Source organism: Lagenorhynchus albirostris, chromosome 11, assembly GCF_949774975.1.
Source record: "Lagenorhynchus albirostris chromosome 11, mLagAlb1.1, whole genome shotgun sequence".
Classification (NCBI taxonomy): domain Eukaryota; kingdom Metazoa; phylum Chordata; class Mammalia; order Artiodactyla; family Delphinidae; genus Lagenorhynchus; species Lagenorhynchus albirostris.
Genome location: NC_083105.1, coordinates 93005525 through 93027900, shown reverse-complemented (window position 1 = coordinate 93027900; position 22376 = coordinate 93005525). Strand labels below are relative to the sequence as shown.

The window sequence follows — 22376 nt, the reverse complement described above, 5'->3', positions numbered from 1 at the left end:
TTTTGTTTATATATCTTTTATGCTGCCACACCTATTCTTCTATCAAGTTGGCCCCTTTTCTGTCATCTCTAAAACTGAGGGAGAGAACAGCAATAAAGCTAGACAGGTATGTGGCTGACAGGGAAGGGACCCTCTGCCCTGGCCTCATATTTCAGGTGAATGGAATGCAGAAACTCCAGGTGAGTGGGACGACTTGATTTAGTTGCTTAGGGAAGCAAAAGCCCTTCAGTTTTCCCTCCGAGGTTGCCTGGGAAAGTAGAGATGGCTGCCAGGACTGTCTGGGCTCAGAAGCCAAATGCAGCACCCCTGCCTCCCTCCATGAGTTTCAGGGAGCAGCTAAAGGCTTTCTTGTCTGGCCTGGGGTGGAATAAGAGGACATTGGGAGTTGATGGACCTCCTGGGGGCAGAGGACTTATACTTGGGGTGACGACTGCAACCTCGATGGCATTGATTTTGCAACTGGAGACCAGGGAGACCATGGAAGCCTCATCAGGTGTCAGGTGGGGAAACACCCCAGCTAAAGACTCAATGAGACGGTTCCACTTCGGTAAACGTGCCAGAGAAGGACACAGGACAACCACTGCTTAAACATCCCCCCTCCCTCCAAGATGCCTCAGTAACACCAATCCATTCTGGAAAAAAGTGTTTGGAGGAGGACTGGAACATTCTGAATTGACTCAGTTTCAATGATATTTTGTCCCTATAGAAATGACGATGGTAACATTTCCTGCCATGAGGAGGAATGGGCTCTTAAAATTAAAATGATTTAAATGGAAATGAAGTTCTCTGTTTTGGGAAAAAATAATTTGTGGGCTATTGACCTACCAATGCGCACTTAGGTAAAGATACAAAGATTCATACTTTTTACCTAAAGTCTCCATCACTGCACCCTGCCCAGCTCCACCCAGAGCTCCAGATCCTCTCGATTTTTCAGTCTATTCCAATATAGGGCTGTTTCTCAACCGGAGTGATTTTTCCCTCCAAGGGGCATTTGGCAATGTCTGGAGACATATTTTGTTGTCACAATAGGGGGGTGGAAGGTGCAAATGGCATCTAGTGGGTAGAGGCCGGGGATGCCGCTCAACTTCCTACAATGCACAACAAAGGATAATTCAATCCCAAACGTCAAAAGTGCTGAGGTTGAGAAACCCTGAAACAGAGGAACATTCATCCTGACTTGGGGGTGGTTGCTGTGGAGGTCCATATAACGGTAAAGACAGATGTAGATAAAAGAGGGTAACTAGGCCAGAATTATTAATATTTTTTCTCTCTTTTTTGGGGGGGAGGGGGAGGGGCTAAACTTTTTGATTCTGATATTCAGAGCTGCGGAAGAGAAACCTGCACCTTGAGACCAGAAGTGGAGGCTTCACCTGACCCTGCCCCACCCAGGGGCCCTGAGGAACATAATCCATTCACAGTCCCCTGAGAAGGTTGAGGCTCTTCTCTGATCTTTGAGCCTGGGGCCCTATACCTTTGCGAAGGTTGAGGCCCTTCTCTGATCTTTGAGCCTGGGGCCCTATACCTTTGCGAAGGTTGAGGCCCTTCTCTGATCTTTGAGCCTGGGGCCCTATACCTTTGCGTGCTGGAGCAACACAGGACAGCAGATAAGAGCAGAGGCTTTGAATTCTGAACTCAAAGCTTGATCCACTCCTTGTAGGCTCTACAACCATAAGCCGGATTCCCAACTTCACCATGCTTCCGAATTCTCATCAAACAGAGCCAAGACCAGTCTCCACGTCAAGGATGTGTTAGATTTCGTTTCAGCTCCCGTGGTGTGTAAAGTCAGTAAGTTTCCTCCTAAGTTGGCCGAGACTTTGCCCATCTTTCCATCTCTCACACTCACTTTGTGACAATCACAAAGACATATGGACACCTACTTTTCCCTGCGTCTTTTTGCATTATGTTAATACTATATCATTTAGTGCTTGTCAGGTGATCTCTCCTACTTTTTCCTAGTTGTTTCAACTTCCTACTTCCTGGGTCTGACACCATATCAGGCTCCTTTAGTATTTCCCATTGTGATTAATCCACTTGTGTATGTGTGTGCATGTGCACAGACTCCGTAGCTGGACAGCTGGTCTCCAATTCTGGCTGCTGCTAACTAGCTTTGTGACTTTCAGCTACTTATTTTACCTCTCTGTGCCCAAGTTTTCTCTCAGTAATATGGGGATAGTAATAATATATACCTCACAGCGTGGCTGTGGATTAAATAATTTAACATATATAAAATGTTTTGAACAATGCCCGGCATATTTTAAATTATATATATGAATATGTGTGTGTATATATATATATAAATATAAGTGCTAGTCGTCATCATCATCATCATCATCACTATTTTGTGCTTCATGTTAAGTCCCAAATAATTACCAACTGATGGGTCATTTGATAATTTTGAGGGTGTGACTGTGTCTTACTTATCTTTGCTTTGGCTACAGCCTTGACCTGGAGCCATATTCAGTTTCTAATATCAGAAGGAGCAAGTTGGGGGGTACGGAGGAGATTCTTGAAGTATCTCTTGATGGTAAGACAAACGCCCAAAAAGGTTCCACCTTTGACTAGTCTCTCTACTTGTGCCATAATCTTGCTAGAACCTCTTTTCATCATAGTTTTACCAACTGTTGTGTCAACACATTACCTTAAAACGAGTGGGGAGAGTACTCAGGAACTCACTCCCCACTGTCTCTCTATCCCCAGAGCCCCGCACAAGGTAGTATAACGAGGGTGAGTCGCATTGAATTGTGGCATCCAAACTGGCTAGGTAATTCCAGAGGAGGTCATTTCTACATGTGCCTCAGCAACACAAGAGATCAGCCACTTTGTTAAAAACTAGAGCAGACCAGGTCCTCACACCCCCCATCACCATTCTTTCCAGAAAGGTTTCCTGACTTATTTTATTGACTATCAATGACAACTTATCAGGTTTTACATCATTAGTGAGCCATCAGAGACTCTTAATTTGCAACTGTTAGGGAGCCACCCAGTAGAGTTAAAAAAAAATGAAGGCAGAAATTCCATTTGGCCAAGGCTGCTAGACAATGCATTACATGGAAATACGTAGCTGACACTTCCGATTCATCTCTCATAAAACAGGAACAACAGGATTCAATTAAACTTCATAAGCGTGTAGTTAAGTAACCACTGTGGGGGGGGGCAGAAGTGCTGTGCCAGGCGCCTGGGGTATATAAAGATGAATAAGATGGGGACCCTGTCCTCAAGGCACTAACAGGTGGTGGAGGGGAGAGATGGGGCTCTGATCCAGTGGAAATGGAATCAGAAAGAGCTTCATCAAGAAGAGAGCATCATATAACTGATTCAATTTGTTGTACAGCAGAAACTAACACAACATCGTAAAGCAATTATACTCCAATAAAGATGTATTTAAAAAGGTCATTTCTGGGCTTCCCTGGTGGCGCAGTGGTTGAGAGTCCGCCTGCCGATGCAGGGGACACGGGTTCGTGCCCCGGTCCGGGAAGATCCCACATGCCGCGGAGCGGCTGGGCCCGTGAGCCATGGCCGCTGAGCCTGCGCGTCCGGAGCCTGTGCTCCGCAACGGGAGAGGCCACAACAGTGAGAGGCCCGCGTACCGCAAAAAAAAAAAAAAAAAAAAAAAAGGTCATTTCTAACAGCTATATGATGTAGCATCATATTGACACACAATACAAAATATTGTAATTTCAAAAAAAGGCATAAAACAAAAAGAAGAGAGCATCTGAGATGGGTCTTGGAGGTTAAGCAGGATTTTGTTTTTTTGCAGTACGCAGGCCTCTCACTGTTGTGGCCTCTCCCGTTGCGGAGCACAGGCTCCGGACGCGCAGGCTCAGCGGCCATGGCTCACGGGCCCAGCCGCTCCGCGGCATGTGGGATCTTCCCGGACCAGGGCACGAACCCGTGTCCCCTTCATAGGCAGGCGGACTCTCAACCACTGCGCCACCAGGGAAGCCCTGAGCAGGATTCTGATAGGTGGAGACGGAAGAGGCAGCATCTGGCTCTCAGGAATCACAGTTCTAGGAGATGCTAGGAAGGGGCTGTGCGGGAAGCTGAAGGGGCATCACAGCAAGCCTCAGGGGGCCCTCCGGAATGCACGTCTGTGTGGTTCATCACGCAGTGAGGGGCTTCTCAGGGGCCGGGGGTGGAGCAGTGGAAGAAGAGGGAGAAGAGAGTGTGAAGAAGAGCAAGACAGCGAGAGAAGCTCCTGAAAATTGTGAACGCCTACCCGAGGCTGTGGCCCTGGTGGATCTGCCTCCGCTGCACACGGCGAGAAAACCCTGCAGGAGCCGCGCAGGTACACCGCCAGGAGCTTCCGGATACAGGACGGAGGGCGGGCCCGGGACGGTGTCGTAAAAGTGTCGTAAAAGCTCAAAGAAGCGACAAATTGCTGCGTGCTTCGAAGGCAGTGATGGAGGATTTGAGCGTATTTCTTTGTGTTTTGATTTGGTCTCTCGAGCGTTTCATAGGTTGATAAAAGCAAATTATATTTTCTGAGGCCGTCAAACCAACGTCCTTATCTGCCTATCTCAGTCGTTCATCGCACGATGTTCGTCCTTTCACACATCTCCCCCCGAGGTGCGGCAGAATATAAGGCACACCACTGCATTTTAAATGTGGTGATGTGGAAAAACGTGGCAGCCCTATACTTCCCACTGCTCTTGGCAGCTGCCTGAGCAGCTCTGCAAGATGAGAGGAAAACAAGGCAGTTCTTTCTTTTGGCCTCTGGCACAAACTCACCTTCTCTGCCCTGGCTCCAAGGCTGTGTCTTGGGACGTGGAATTGTCCTTTGCAAAACAGTCCCCAGCAGTATATGTTTTAAATTGATAAAATGATGTCTGTATGAAGATGCTATTGCTTCTCATACAACTGTCCCTGTGTAGCTGAAAACCAAAAACTCTAGCCTATGACCTGTATTCTTTCTCCGCCATTGGTTTGTGGCTACAGTCACAGCTTCCAGAGGGTTGACATTTTAAGCTCTTCTGCTTTGCTTCAGAGAATGCTGGATACCTTCGCTCGGAGGGAGCCCCACTGCCTCTCTGCTCAGTTGAGACAGTGCACGGGGTGCCTATTGGTGCAGTCCTTCCCGGGTGGCGCCTTGGGTCTGAGAGTCTCAAGCACATGAATTCTTCCAGCCTCCCCTCTGCCCTGTCTCCCTGCCAGAGCTCTTGTCTCTGTGAGCCCTGATTCTTTACTCCATTTGGCATTTCTCCTTCCTCCAAATTAAACTCTTGGGCAACAGAATGTGTAGTAAGCCTTCACCTCCTAGACCATATCAGAAGAGGAAGGCAGGAAACTGGTAACCACCTCTGTCTCTTCCCTCTTCCCCAACCCATTGCCAGGGGTCTGTTTAAAGCTTGCCGGGTCACATCCCACTATTCTGAGCTTTGAGTGAAGCACAGAGCAGAGCTTTTGAATGCATGCTGATTCAGAAATTCCCCTACTTATTGGACTTTTCAGCAATGCAGTCAGAATGACAGCCTCTGAAAAGGAGCTTCTGGGAAATGCCCTTCTAAAGATGGTTTTGGTTGTATTTCTTTCTTTTTCTTTTTTTTTTACATAGTAGCATTTATTTATTTATTTAGCCGCACAGCTTGTGGTTATGGATAAAGGAACTCAATGATAGGTCAGTACTTTATATTATGAATAAGGCAGAAATGATAAAGCTACTTCCCAAAGTGAGATGTTAAAACTTAGGTTTTCCTGAGACATAAGAATAACAGAAGGGTCACTTTTGTCAGAAGTCTCCTCGGTCAAACTCCCTGAGCTCTCTAGTAGTGATGCCAAAGTCCAAGGAAGACAAGCTTAGGCTCTCAACATTGAATCTATGTTAGCATCTCTAACACAGATTAGAGATGCTCCACTCAAGTTACATAGCTTCCCTTAATAACTCATATGTATCTTATGCATGACTTCATTGAATATATTTACGTTCACACAACTTCAATCTGAATTATTTCTCCAAACTTGCAACTCAATTTCAAGAATGCAGTCAGAAACCAGTGGATCCCGAAATAAAGATTTGTAGGGGAAAAGAAGAAGTTCAGATTTTTACATGTTGAATACAGTTTTAAACATGTTTTTTAAATCGTATTTAGTTTATAAAGTTTTCTACATCTCCAAACTGCGAGTCCCCTATTAAGGGGACTTGTATGGTAAGGTAACAAAAATTTGGTATAAAAACAAAACCAGGAATTTTTAGTTTAAATTTTAAAACAGAGCAGCCAGGGTCCAGCAATTAGTCATTCAACATTTGATATAATTGCCAGTACTCAGAAACAGATTAAGATCAGCACTGCATTTACTATGACTAAGATGGTAACAGTGCAAAATAAGGTTTGGTTAAACTGCACTCAACAATCTAGGTCACAGAGCATAAAAGAAAAAACCACGTCCTCAAGACATTTTCTATCAAAGGAAGAATGAGGCTTGTTTAAATGAGTTGCAACTTTCCTTTCCTCAAAGATCTGTTCTCTAAAAAGGATGAGTCATGATTGCATTATTATAAGTACATATTTTGTTATTTCCATAAGACAAGGGAAGAACACAAGAATTAAATAACAATAGAGTTGGAAAGAACATTCATGTTAGACATTAAAATTTCAATTTAAAATCTTCCCCCACTTGAAAGTATTGTTCTAAGATGGTTGAAAATAAATGCTCTTACATTTTATTTTTATTTTGAATTAATCTTCTCTGTTTGTGGTCCTCAAAGAGCCACTCCACCTCCATTTGCTTTCTACCCGACAATAAATGACTAGTAAGATGAAATGGCTTAGCAGTCTTTTAAGAGTTTCATGAGAGGGAAAGATTTAAAAATGTGTCACAATTGGGGGCTTTGCTCCTTCTAGGCAGGTATGACTACTACAGGTTCAAATGTAATTCTGATAATCTTTCTATCGTATGAGAAAAACCATGGCAAATTTTCAATTCTAGTGTACAATGCCAGGAAGAAAAAACCACTGTTGGGCAAAGAAAAGGACAGAGGTTGCCTGGCAGTTCTCCACCACGACTGGGTACTTACGGGGCAGTGAGGTAACCCTCCAAAAAGCCGGCTGCAAACATGACGATCTCATTGCTCAGGGATCGAGAACCGTACCCCGCTCTGATCTCAAGGATGCCCCAGCCTGTGGTTTTCACAGAGTTATTGTAAAAGCCATAGGCATCCCCATTTCTGTCTAGGACATTTTTGACTTGTATTCTCTTCTCAGTAGGCATCCAGTATGCAGTTGCATAGTAGACCCCTGGAAAAAAAGAAAAAGGAATAATGATAGGATGTCATTGAACTGAACTGCTGATACATTTTTTTTTCTTTGTAACCAACAGTTCCAGCACATTTGCTTTTAAAGAGTTCTGTTCTGTTACAACAGAATTGGGAAATCTGCCACGCTATAGTTTGTCCTTGTTACAAGTGGGAAAATACCAGAGCCTTGACCAAGGGGGATGAGCCTAGAGCACAAAGAACCAGGTCAAAGGTAGGGGCGTAGCTGGAGCATCAAAGAGGTGGGTCTAAGTGCTTCATCCTTAGAGATGGGATTCTGGGCAAGGCAGGAGCTGGAGCTCTCACCCACCTTGTCATTCAACCAAGAATAGGGTTCACATCCCTGGTCTGCAACCCTTTCCATCCCCCTCAATAGTTGGACCAAAGCACCCGTATTCTCTCACTTTCTATCCTATCTCTCCTGCTTAATTCTTTTTGTTTTTCCTTATCAAAAATATCTTATTTACAAAAAAATTCAATTATACTGTACATCCTACACTGGAAATACATTGAATAATTGCTAGAATAAATATAGGCAATTAATTCCATGTTTTATGAGAATGAGAGAATTTGACATTTGAATGTTATCAAAGCTTAACTTAGAACATAAAAAGTCAAAAAGGCAAACTCAAGTTTTAGTCTCATTTAATGGCATGGTCTGTTCGTTTCTCACAAGCTCTCCAATCAGTGAGAGTCTAAGTTGTAGAACATTATGTAAGTTTTTGTACTCTGAAGGTAGAATGTGCAGTTTTTTCTTAAGCAGGATGGATGGAATATAGGTGTCTGCATAAAAAGGAAGCAGAAAGGCAAGAAACACATGGTTGAATACTTCTCCCCATTTATGCTTCCTCACAATACTTTTTATGCGACTCTTCATGTGTTCAATTGTTTTTAAACACAGGTCTACACAGCACCAGCTACAAGGCAAGATGGGTCATGTCAAAAGTCAAACTGGATAACTAAGACCCCAGAGTAGCTAAATTAACAAGGCTGAGGATACCTGGTCCATCAATTTTTTATGTGCCAATTCTTTTTTTTTTTTTTTTTTTTTTTTTTCGGTATGCGGGGCTATCACTGCTGTGGCCTCTCCCGTTGCAGAGCACAGGCTCCGGACGCGCAGGCTCAGCGGCCATGGCTCACGGGCCCAGCCGCTCCGCGGCATGTGGGATCTTCCCGGACCGGGGCCTGAACCCGTGTCCCCTGCATCGGCAGGCGGACTCTCAACCACTGTGCCACCCGGGAAGCCCTGTGCCAATTCTTGATATAACTATTAAGCCTTGATATCATGTCTACTATGTAAACACATTTATGTAGGCCAGGAACAGAAGAGATGAAGCAATTATCTGTATAATTCAGAAAAAAATCTTCCCTAGCAAGTTAAAGAGGACATGTGGAGCTTGATTCTTCCAATTTTAAATCTGTATGCCTTAGCCTTATTATAATTTATCCCACTCGCCCGTATAAACCTCATACTAACATGTAAAGTGAACTGACAAGCTGGAAAAAAAAAAAGGGTAGGTAAAGTATGTTCAATATATAGACAGGATCCAGTGAATACAGGTCACAGAACAAAATGATGAACTGCTTTGTATTTGTCCAAATTGTACAGATAATTTTTCCCACTTTCCTTTTTACTTAGCCTGGGAAAACACTGTGAGAATCTCCAAAGACTATCTTTAATACCCAGATTTTGTCCACTGCTGGATGCCTAGTGTTTTCTTTTGAGAACTAGCATTCCCTTTTTTTTCAATCTTATGAAAAAATTGTACTTTTCTACCCCTTTGGCCTTGGTTTTCAGTGACTTCTTTTTTGTACACATAAGTATGAATTTCTCCTCCCAAAGTGTGACAGGTATATTGGCCTTTTCTAAAGAAATGAAAAAAAGTTAAAATATTGAAAGTTTAAATACTTTTTCACAGAAACAAACTATTCAATTTTAAAGAGAGAGAGAGAGAGAAACATTTTATTCTTTCTATCATGAACAACATAAATCAACCAAGCTTCACATTTTGGGTAGAAATTTTTTAAGTATGAATTTTTTCAGAACCTATTTTATTTAAAAAAAAAAGGAAGAACAGGTGTATTTTGGCAGAGAAGTAAAATATAAAGTATACAAAATTTGTTTTAAAATTTGCATACAAAATTTTAAAACACAGTACAATTATATAAAAATATAGCACAGACAACAGCCTGTAAAATTTCCTTCGGCCTTTCATTTGGTAGAGTTAAACAGAAAACCCTTCCTTAAAAAAAAATTAGCATCAACACAGTCCATAAGTTAGGTTGTATATGTTGAAAGAACTTTTCCTTGAGCTTCCAAAATCCTCTTCTTCCATGGTTACCCACATAAAGCATGACTAGTGAGGTATATAGGGCAAAACACTGTTAGGTGGATGTACAATAAGGAAAAAGTGCATAAACAAAGAATTCTTCCCATTTTCATAGAAGTATCAGATTAAATGTGAGTTCTTCTTCTTCATGTATCATTTTACTTTGGCAGAATTAAAATAAACCCATACAAATGTCTTTGTTCAAGTCCCAGCAGCAGTGATGTGTCTCCTTTGGTGGCATTATCTGATGCCACAACCATACAGTCCCTAGAGGAAGTAAGGTTTTGTGTGTGTCTGCATCTGTAACTACAAACATCAAATGTAAGATCGTACATCAAGCACCGTGTCATACTGTTGTCCCTTCTTCCGCCTGCCACAGTTTTTGATGAGAACCACATACAGTGTCGAAAACATGACCCAATAGCATGCATAGAGCAATGTTCCAACAATTAAAACTGTCTGTTTGGATTCTGAGAATGGCTTTTTAGATTCCTTATAAATGGTGAAAATCACACCACCCAGGAGGACTGTATACCAAACTGATACTGGAATGAGTCCTGTGAAATTAACAATGGATTTCCTTCCAGATGTGCCCCACCCAGCTTTGCTTATTGTTGCAACTGGGAACATCTTGGCGGGAAGTAAACTTGACATGTATAACATTGAGTAGAGGGACATGAAGACCATGATGATATTTCCTCTAAGGCAGCTGGCAGAAGATGATTTTATGAGACCCACTAACTGGACAGTTAACCAGAAAAGGAGGATGTTCCAAATTTTACCACTGTAGAAGAGCTGGATTACTGTGGCAATGAGAAAGAAAGGGAAGAACCCAGTGATGACTGCTTCATAGGTCATCCGCAAGTGATGTTTATGAAACCACATTGCATTGTACAGCCACTCTCGGACGCAGGACTTGCTCCAACAGGTCTGCTGGTTTAACCATCTGAGATATCCCTTAGGTGTTTCAGTAAGGCATTTGGATCGAGCTGTGTATTTTCTTGCATAGCCCAGGCTCAGCACTCGGTTTGTTAGATGCCTGTCATCTCCAAAACTACAATGGCTGCCCATAATTTTTTTTTAATATTTATTTGTTTATTATTTATTTTTGGCTCACGCCGTGTCTTTAGTTGCGGCATGCGGGATCCTTAGTTGCAGCATACATGTGGGATCTAGTTCCCCAACCAGAGACAGAACCCGGGCCCTCTGCATTGGGAGCACAGAGTCCTACCCATTGGACCACCAGGGAAGTCCCCTGCCCATAAATTTTTGATTGTACCAGTTTTCCACAAATTCATGCAGTAAGGAGTTTCTGTACATTCCCAGAGGTCCACTGATGCACTGGACACATCCAAAGTAAGACTGACAGGCCCTTTCTATGTTAAAAGCCATCCAGTATCTCACTCTGCTGAGGAAGGAGATCTAGGAATCACACTTGTTTAAAATCTGGACATCTCCCCTGACACCTCCAACCATGGGATCTTCTAAAACTTTTACTATCTCCACTGATGAGGCAGGGTCGAGCGTGGTGTCTGAATCACCAACCTGTGCATAATCCACACTTGGTCCCAGTGCTCTGAAAGCCGTGGACATGACTTCTCTTTTTCCACCCCATTTTTGCATGATGCAAATACTCCTGTTGGACAAGACCAACTGGGTGACATGTTGTGAGCTTTCTTTATGTGACTCATCTGTCTCACCAGGACCCTTCATGTGGAAGTTGTTCTTCCAGATCTAAGTGGCTGATGTGTCCCTGCCCATGACTGCACTGAAGATGTCCATCATGTAAAGATCATCTTCTGAATTTCCTTCTATGACCATGACAACTTTAATTCCAGGGTAGGTTGGCCTTTTCACAGATTGCAAACATTTCCATAAGTAGTCTGGATCTTCTTGATATACAGCAATGCAAAGAGTTTTCTCATAGTTTCTGAACTATGAAGAGGCTTTTTTTCCAGGTCTCTCTGACCTTTAAACCATTCTTCATACTTTGCCAGAGTGACCTTTCTAAAATGCAAAACTGATTTGTTTACTTAATTACCCCAAATCTTCAATGGCTTCTACTTCCTAGAATTAAAATTCTTTGACTTACCCTCTTGACATTCATGACCTGCTTTCTGCCTACCTATCTAGTTTCATCCACCACTCCATGCACTTTGTGATCTTGAAACCATTGCACACACAGCTCTCCAACCTGCCATGAGCTGGTCCAGCACCTCTGACTTTGCATATGCTGTTTCCTATGTCTGACATTTTCTCCCTTGTTAAATACCTAGCAATCTCAAAATTGCTATTTAAGACTCAGGAAGCAACACCCCCTTTGTAGGGACTGACTTGCTCTACAAGCTCCATGTACCTTGAAAGCAGGTCTTCTTCCAGTTTTATCACATTGTAATGTAATTTATATGTCTGCCCCTGCTTCTAGCCTATGAACTCGAGGCCAGAGATTGTTTCCTCAGCACTTGATATGGTGTCTGACCCACAACAGGTGCTCAATAAACATCTGTGAAAGGAGGGAAGACTTAGGAAGAGAGAGAAAAGAAAAAAGAAGAAATGAAGAAAAGAAATGGTATGTAGTGCATTTATTTCTCTGCCTAAGAAACCACTGTACAGCTGCTCAGGTTAAAGACAGACTTATTAAGGTCATCAAAGAGGTGGGAGGAGGCCAGAATGACTCAGATTCTAGGCTGTGACTCAGTGGATGGTTGTTGTATCATCACTGAGAGAGGGAGCAGATGGGAAACAGGTCTGGGAGGGAATATGAGTTTAGTTTCGGACACAGTAAGTTTTCAGTGGTTAAGATACTATAAAGCTCAGATTAAATATTTATCTATGGTTATCTATTTTCCACATTCAAAACTGACTCAGTATTTTATCTTTTTTGATGCAAAGACTGTCTATGAAAATTAGCACTAAAACTAGAAACTTAATACTAGAGCATCGTGGCACCTTGGCCCAAGAGGGTGATACACTGGGACTTGGTCAACCTACACTAATCAGCTAATGCTGATTATGACCCTTAAAGAATGATCTTGAGCAGGAAAGTCAATTTATTCTGAACTGAGTCATGACCATATAGGTGGATTTCTTTAAAAACGGTAACGTGGAAGTAATGGCATTGATAAACATAGGCAGGCGCAGAATACATGTCAACAGGCTGCTGGTGATGAATGAGTCTAACTGTTATTAAGTCAATTGACCACAGTTAGACAATTGTTGGCATCATCCATAGATATGTCCTTTCTTCTCCTCCCAAATATAATAAGTGTGTTTTCCAAACTGATTTTGGGACACAAATGCCACAGCCTCAGCCCCCCTCCAGCTTTTCTCATGCATTCTCTCCCACCCTCACCTCCAGTGAGCTTTGTACAAAATGAAAAAGGGTGGCTGTTTCACTGTTACTGGTACTACCTACTTTTCTGACCACAAATAATAAACTTCTGTAAATCTGTGCTTCTTTGACACTCATGTGCCCCCATGCATGGAAAAAAAAACTTTTACCCAGTCCTCAAGAGAATTCAATGAGAAAAATTTACTGCTAACACACTGACCAATTTACTTTTTTTTGCAATACGCGGGCCTCTCACTGCTGTGGCCTCTCCCGTTGCGGAGCACAGGCTCCGGACGCGCAGGCTCAGCGGCCAGCGGCCATGGCTCACGGGCCCAGCCGCTCCGCGGCATGTGGGATCTTCCCGGACTGGGGTACAAACCCGTGTCCCCTGCATCGGCAGGCGGACTCTCAACCACTGCACCACCAGGGAAGCCCCACACTGACCAATTTAGCAAATGCTTTGAGAATTAAGCCAAAATCTGAGTTTCTCCTGCTACCCCTAATTGATGTCCTCCGTTCCTCAATGTTTTCTCCCTGTATCAACTCTTCCTGGTTGCCCAGTCCCATGCTTTTTTCTGATTTTCTTAAATCCTCGAATAATTTAAGCCTTATGCTTTTCTATTTTTAAAAAAGCATCATGTTGTGAGGCGAATGGTGTGGAAAGGGTAATAGCAAAAAGGTAGAAAAATATCACATAATTCTAATCTCAGTCTAGCTCGATACAAGCTCTGTGAAGGCAGGGGCCTCTTCTGCTTATGACCCTATATCCTGGGAGTGCTGTAGCTGGCACCGTAATGTTTCTTTGATGAATCTCGTTTAATTGTGTGTGTTCTTGACCCAAAAGTGAAATTTATCTGAACATTCACAGAAGTTAATCTAAAATAACTCAAGTCGTATGTCTTCATGCTTGGGTAAGGAGCCTAGAGGACGTTCAGATGCCCAAGGGGCAAGGGCCACGTGTTGATATTTTCTCTAGAGTCATGAAAATGAAAATGAGATTTAAACTTTTTTTTTTTTTGGCTGCGTTGGGCCTTCATTGCTGTGCGCGCGCTTTCTCTAGTTGTGGCAAGTGGGAGCTACTCTTCGCTGCGGTGCATAGGCTTCTTATTGTGGTGGCTTCTCTTGTTGCGGAGCATGGGCTCTAGAGTGCGGGCTATGTAGTTGTGGTGCACGGGCTTAGCTGCTCCGTGGCATGTGGGATCTTCCCGGACAAGGGATCAAACCTGTGTCCCCTGCATTGGCAGGAGGATTCTTAACCACTGCGCCACCAGGGAAGTCCCAGATTTAAACATTTTTAACATTAACATCCTTAGAATCAATGCACTTGATAAATATTTGTTGAATGAATGGGAATATTACTTTCTAAAAGCAGAGTATTTTTCTTCTGTAAATAAAGATGAAAGAGGTCCCATCATTTTCTTATTTCTCTCTAAAAACCCAAACACCCAAATTGAATTTCTTTTATTTACCTGTTTATTCTAATATTTTCTATGAGTTAATTGTTTTCAGTTGAAAAATAATTCCTAACCCTGTCTTAGAATTTGTAAAATAATCATAAGTGGCCTAAATCACTCTTTCCCATATTTGGAACCTAAGTTTGCTAGCACCTCATTTATGAAAGAGGAAGTAGTTTTCAACCCTGAGCAATACAATTTTTGCCTGATATAGTCAGTCAGTTAGAGAAAAAAAGAAACATGAGAAAGCAGAGGCAGAATATGTCAGAGAAAAATATAAAAACAATAAAATTGCAACTTAATCTATCCAGATTGGTTTTAGCTAATAGTTTACTGACTGTGATCCTTGAATTGCTTTTCTCTTTTATGCTCAATGAGCATGGTCTTTCAGCATCCCTCTGTGTACCTTGGCTTTACACCTTTCCTTCTTCGAAAGGGCTTTCAGTAAATTGATACCTGGTTTTTAGATTTGCTTTGTCTCTTCATCAGAGTCATTAAGAAAATAACTGATTCATGAATAATCAACCTCTAGGCAGCAAAACTGTAAGTAGGTATTTTAGCTCTCACTCCCTCCAGAAATCAGAGCCTGGGATTGTTGATGAAAGGAGAATTATTTGGGGAAGTGCTCCCAGAGAACAAGAGTAGGGGGCCAGGAGAGTGAAACAGGGAGGGAGGGAAAGCAGGAGGGTGCATTTTGAGATGGTCCAAAGAGGTGTGCAGAATAAGCCTCTGAAGATCCCATCCCAGGGATGGAAGAGGGAGCATTTATCCAACTGCTCCCATCCCACATAGGTCAAAGGGAGTGTTAAATGAGGTGTTAAATCCTTCACTCTCAGGTTTGCACATGCTCCAGTGCTAAACAGTTATGATTTCGGAGGAGCTCTGAGGTAGAAAGCAGGGGGCTCCTGCAGTCTGGCTGAGGTGAGGTGCCTCAGCTTATATACGAGAAACTAGAATAAAAGGCAGGTGAGAAGATGTGAGGTGGGATGAATAATGTGCCTGATACACAAGGCAGGTTGAAAGGGATTAGTTTAAAAAAAAAAGAGCTCCAAGGAAACAAAATACTAACACATAAAAATGCTGGAGATTTGCTTGGCTCTGGAATGATCTCTTTCCTTCATCTCCTAAAGATGTACCTATTCTTCATTGCTGGCTTAACTCAGCAGAAGTCTTATCAACAGAAAGTCAACTTTGCCCCATTCTGATTCGGCACTCAGCTCACCGCTCATCTAGATCACTCTTCAGTTATATGTATTTGTGTGTATTTGGTCCAATAAATTTCATTACAAACTTCTTAAGAATGAGGGGTAGCATCTTAAATCTCATTGTATTGGCTCCTTTGGGTTTAACACAATGCTTTATTATATGGCCACGTAAATCCCCAACTTTCACACTGGCTGGAGGGTCACCATTGGAGACAGATTCACATCACATCTACAGTATATTAATTCTTAATTTCTAATTGCAGATTAGAATTTTGATATCTTAGGTCTGGTTTGAGTAACTCGACACTACCTTATATTGGAATTGTAGCTGTGTGTGCAAGACTGAAGGACAAATGTCAGAGCAAGCCTGTCTCTCTCAATCAAGAGACTTGCACAATTTTCCCCAAGATGATAACATATCTGTTGTCTATACAGACAGAGAGTTTCAAATTTTAGACTCAAGTTTCCCCATAATTTCACTACCTCTATTAGTTTCATTTTTTAACCACATTAAGTAAATTCCTGTTTCACAGTAGTACAAAAAACCTACATAATAACATTATTAATACATTTTCTAGCCACATCTTAAAGCCAAATTATCAAAAGATTGTGAAATAAGTTGTATGAGCAACTGGAATCTTCTCTATTAAAAAAAAAAGGTGAAACAAATGCATTTTTTAAAAAAACTCTTAAAATGTTAAACAAAATTAATCCCTTGAGATTCATTCTGTTACTGTTGCTACTACCTTTTTTGCTATTTCAATAGTAATGCTTTGAAATTTGGAATCCAACAAAACATAACAGGTGACAAAAGTAAATATAATGTCTAAATAAGTGTGAAAACTAAAGTTTCTATTTTGCGTGTCAGAACCAAGACCCAAGACGAAGTTCACGTGATAAACAGTTAATATATCATGGAAAGTAAATCACCATGAAATAGTTACTTAAAATGTTCTACCTCAATTTCAATACTGAAGGAAGATCTTTTAAATTTTCTTCCAGAGAAAGTTTTTGATCTTTGCTATCAGATTCAGGACCAGGAAACAAAATTTAATAATAAAGATTCATAAGTACTTCTCCCAGAAATTCTTCTGGAACTTATCTATTTGAAAAAAAAAAGTTTTTTGCTAAGGTCTAATCAATAAACGTGGTGTTAAGCTTGTCTCTGCCCTGTCAAAGTCTACAATAAATGTTCAGTCAAAATATGTGTAGGTTAATCTTTATGAGAGAACCTCCCTAAATTTTCTCAAAATATTCCAAACTCCATGTGTCCCAAACTAAAGTCACCCTGTTCCCAGTCCTAAAAAAAGTGCCTTTTCCTTTAGTTCTCACCTTGATAAAGGCAAGAAACATCCACCACTTTGATCTGGAAGTCATCCCTCCTGGCCATTTACCAAGTCCTCAGGCTTTTATCTATTTCCTTTTCTTCCCTATGTATCACTTTAGTTGAGGCTCTTCCCATTTCTGGAACTTATCTTGTATACATTCTTATAAGCACCCTAGTATAGAGCTTGGATTGGTTCAAGATGGTGGAGTAGAAGGGCATGCACTCACCCCTTCTTGCAAGAGCACCGGAATCACAACTAACTTCTGAACAACATCAACAGTAAGTCTTTGGAACCAACCAAAAAAGATACCCACATCCAGAGACAAAGGAGAAGTCACAGTGAGAGACTCCACTCTTGGAGGGCACACACAAAGGCCTGTGTGCATTTGCACCCAGGAGAAAGGAGCAGTGACCCCATAGGAGACTGAACCAGACCTACCTGCTAGTGTTGGAGGGTCTCCTGTGAGGGGGCTGGGGGGGGGGAACGGCTGTGGCTCACCACAGGGACAAGGACACTGGCACTGACAACAGCACTTCTTGGAAATACTCATTGGCATGAGCCCTCCCGGAGGCTGCCACACCAAACAGCCTGTAGGCTCCAGTGCTGGGTTGCCTCAGGCCAAACAACCAAGAGGGAAGGAACACAGCCACATCCATCAACAGACAAGTGGACTAAAGTTTTACTGAGCACATCCCTGCCCACAAGTGCAAGACCCCATAAGGTTAACAGCTGATCTTTCAGCAGAAACTCTGCAAGCCAGAAGGGAGTGGCAGGACATATTTAAAATGATGAAAGGGAAAAACCTACAATCAAGATTACTCTACCCAGCAATGATCTCATTCAGATTCAACAGAGAAATTAAAACCTTTACAGACAAGCAAAAGCTAAGAGAATTCAGCATCACCAAACCAGCTTTACAACAAATTCTAAAGGAACTGCTCTAGGCAGGAAAACAAGACAAGGAAAAGACCTACAATAACAAACCCAAAACAATTAAGAAAATGGTAATAGGAACATACATATCGATAATTACCTTAAATATAAATGGATTAAATGCTCCAACCAAAAGACACAGAGTGGCTGAATGGATACAAAAACAAGACCCATATATATGCTGTCTACAAGAGACCCACTTCAGACCTAGGGACACAGAGACTGAAAGTGGGGATGGAAAAAGATATTCCATGCAAATGGAAATCAAAAGAAAGCTGGAGTAGCAATTCTCATATCAGACAAAATAGACTTTAAAATAAAGACTATTACAAGAGACAAAAAAGGACACTACGTAATGATCAAGGGATCAATCCAAGAAGAAGATATAACAATTGTAAATACATATGCACCCAACATAGGAGCACCTCAATATATAAGGCAAATACTAAGAGCCATAAAGGGAGAAATTGACAGTAACACAGTAATAGTTGGGGACTTTAACACCCCACCTTCATCAATGGACAGATCGTCCAGACAGAAAACAAATAAGGAAACACAAGCTTTAAATAACACATTAGACCAGATGGACTTAATTGATATTTATAGAGCATTCCAGCCAGAAGCAGCAGGATACACATTCTTCTCAAGTGCACACAGAACATTCTCCAGGATTGACTACGTGCTGGGCCACAAAGAGAGCCTTGGTAAATGTAAGAAATTTGAGATTATATCAAGCATGCTTTCCAACCACAACACTATGAGATTAGAAATAAACTACAAGAAAAAAAGAAACTGTAAAAAACACAAACACGTGGAGGCTAAACAATATGTTACTAAACAACCAATGGATCACTGAAGAAATCAAGGAGGAAATCAAAAAATACCTAGAGACAAATGAAAATGAAAGCACAATGACCCAAAACCTAAGGGATGTGGCAAAAGCAGTTATAAGAGGGAAGTTTACAGCAACGCAATCTTACTTCAGGAAACAAGAAAAATCTCAAACAACATAATCTTACACCTAAAGCAACTAGAGAAGAACAAACAAAACTTAAAGTTAGTAGAAGGAAAGAAATCATAAAGGTCAGAGCAGAAATAAATGAAATAGAGACGAGCAAAGATCAATGAAACTAAAAGCTGGTTCTTTGAAAAGATAAGCAAAACTGATAAACCTTTAGTAAACTCATTAAGAAAAAAAGGGAGAGGACTCAAATCAATAAAATTAGAAGTGAAAAAGGAGAAGTTACAACTGATACCACAGAAATACAAAGGATCATAAGAAACTACTACAAGCAACTGTATGCCAATGAAATGGACAACCTGGAAGAAATGGACAAATTCTTAGATGGTACTGGCACAAAAACAGACATATAGACCAAGACTGAACCAGGAAGAAATAGAAAATATGAACAGGCCAATCACAAGCACTGAAATTGAAACTGTGATTAAATAACTCCCAAGAAACAAGTCGAGGTCCTGATGGCTTCACAGGCGATTTCTATCAAACATTTAGAGAAGAGCTAACACCTATCCTTCTGAAACTGTTCTGAAAAATGGCAGAGAAAGGAAAATTCCCAAACTCATTCTATGAAGCCACCATCACCCTGATACCAAAATCAGACAAAGATATCACAAAAAAAGAAAATTACAGGCCAATATCACTGACGAACATAGATGCAAATATCCTCAACAAAATACTAGCAATTCGAAAGCACAATTCATTAAAAGGATCATATACTGCAATCAAGTGGGACTTATTCCAGGGAATGCAAGAATTTTTCAATATCTGCAAATCAATCAGTGTGATATACCACATTAACAAATTGAAGAAAAACCATATGATCATCTCAATAGATGCAGAAAAAGCTTTTGATAAAAATTCAATATCCATTTACAATAAAAACTCTCTGGAAAGTGGGCATAGAGGGAACCTACCTCAACATAATAAGGCCATATATGACAAACCCATAGCTAACATCATACTCAACAGTGTAAAGCTGAAAGCATTTCCTTTAAGATCGGGAACAAGACAAGGATGCCCACTCTCACCACTTTTATTCAACATAGTTTTGGAAGTCCTAGCCGCAGCAATCAGAGAAGAAAAAGAACTAAAAGGAATCCAAATTGGAAAAGACGTTAAACTGTCACTGTTTGCAGATGACATGACACCAGGCATAGAAAATCCTAAAGACACTACCAGAAAACTACTAGAGTTCATCAATGAATTTGGTAAAGCTGTAGGTTACAAAATTAATACACAGAAATCTGTTGCATTTCTATACACTAACAATGAAAGATCAGAAAGACAAATTCAAGAAACAATCCCGGGCTTCCCTGGTGGCGCAGTGGTTGAGAGTCCGCCTGCCAATGCAGGGGACACGGGTTCGTGCCCCGGTCCAGGAAGATCCCACATGCCGCAAAGTGGCTAGGCCCGTGAGCCATGGCCGCTGAGCCTGCGCGTCCAGAGCCTGTGCTCTGCAACGGAAGAGGCCACAACAGTGAGAGGCCCGCGTGCCACCAAAAAAAAAAAAAAAGAAAAAGAAACAATCCCATTTACCATCACATCAAAAAGAATAAAATACCTAGGAATAAACCTACCTAAGGAGGCTAAAGACCTGTACTCTGAAAACTATAAGACACTGATAAAAGAAATTGAAGACGACACCAACAGATGGAAAGATATACCGTGTTCTTGGACTGGAAGAATCAATATTGTCCAGATGACTATACTACCCAAGACAATCTACAGATTTATTGCAATCCCTATCAAATTGCCAATGGCATTTTTCACAGAACTAGAAAAAAAAATCTTAAAATTTGTATGGAGACTCAGAAGACCCCGAATATCCAAAACAATCTTGAGAAAGAAAAACGGAGCTGGAGGAATCAGGCTCCCTCACTTCAGACTACACTACAAAGCTATAGTCATCAAATCAATATGGTACTGGCACAAAAACAGACATATAGATCAATGGAGCAGGATAGAAAGCCCAGAAATAAACCTATGAATCTATGGTCAATTAATCTATGACAAAGGAGGCAAGACTATACAGTGGTGGAAAGACAGGCTCTTCAACAAATTGTGCTGGGAAAACTGGACAGCTACATGTAAAAAAATAAAATCAGATCATTCTTTAACACCATACAAAAAAATAAGCTCAAAATGGATTAAAGACCTAAATGTGAGACCAAACACTATAAAACTCCTAGAGGAAAACATAGGCAGAACAGTCTCTGACATAAATTGCAGCAATATCTTTTTCGATCCATCTCCCAGAGTAATGGGAATAAAAACAAGAATAAAAAAATGAGACCTAATTAAACTCAAAAGCTTTTGCACAGCAAAGAAAGCCATAAACACAATGAAAAGACAACCCACAGAATGGGAGAAAATATTTGCAAATGATGTACCCGACAAGGGATTAGTCTCCAAAATATACAAACAGCTCATGTGGCTTAATATCATCAAAACAAACAACCCAATCAAAAAATGGGCAGAAGACCTAAATAGACATTTCTCCAAAGAAGACATACAGATGGCCAAGAGGCACATGAAAAGATGTTCAACATCGCGGAGTTTTAGAGAAATGCAAATCAAAATTATAGTGAGATATCACCTCACACCAGTCAAAATGGCTATTTTCCAAAAGTCCACAAACAATAAATGCTGGAGAGGGTGTGGAGAGAAGGGAACCCTCCTGCACTGTTGGTGGGAATGTAAATTGGTACAGCCGCTATGGAGGTTTCTTAAAAAACTAAAAATAGAGCTACCATATGACCCTGCAATCCCACTCCTGGGCATATATCCAGAGGAAAACATGGTTCGAAAGTATACACACACCCCAATGTTCATTGCAGCACTGTTTACAATAGCCAAGACATGGAAGCAACCTAAATGTCCATCAACAGAGGAATGGATAAAGAAGGTGTGGTACATATATACAATGGAATATTACTCAGCCATTAAAAAGAATAAAATAATGCCATTTGCAGCAACATGGATGGACCTAGAGATTGTCTTACTGAGTGAACTAAGTCACAGAGAGAAAGAGAAACATTGTATGATATTGCTTATATGCAGAATGTAAAAAGAAATGATACAAATGAACTTATTTACAGGACAGAATCAGACTTAGAGAATGAAGTTATGGTTACCAGGGGCTAAGGGTGGAGGGAAGGGATAAGGGTGTTTGGGATTGACATATACACACAGCTATATTTAAAACCAGTAACCAGCCAGGATCTACCGTATAGCACAGGGAGCTCTGCTCAATGTTATGTGGCAGCCTGGATGGGGGAGTAGTTAGGGGGAGAGTGGATACGTGTATGTCTGAGTCACTTTGCTGTGCACCTGAAACTATCACAACATTGTTAATCAGCTATACTCCAATATAAAATAAAAAGTTCAAAAAAAAAGATACCACATTAAAAAAAACTAGTATAGAAAGAGCACAAGAAAATGTTTGAGTTCACGCAGAGCACTGTCTTCTTTTGGGTCTAAAACACTAAGACAATGGGAATGAGCTGTAGGAAGACTTAGTGAGTC

General features: G+C 41.2%; 2 protein-coding genes across 2 annotated transcripts in view; both read right to left on the bottom strand.

Annotated features, from left to right (window-relative positions):
• PLBD1 (phospholipase B domain containing 1) overlaps positions 1–22376 on the bottom strand; it is a 68953-nt gene that overhangs the window by 42457 nt on the left and 4120 nt on the right. Inside the window, exon 2 of the mRNA XM_060166838.1 lies at positions 7013–7232. Within this exon, the coding sequence (XP_060022821.1) occupies positions 7013–7232 (220 nt within the window). The remainder of the gene's footprint in view (positions 1–7012; positions 7233–22376) is intronic.
• Positions 9895–11686, bottom strand: LOC132529211 (hyaluronan synthase 2-like). The gene is given in 3 exon segments (XM_060165518.1): positions 9895–10642; positions 10823–11514; positions 11672–11686. Coding segments are annotated over 3 exon segments (1455 nt in total).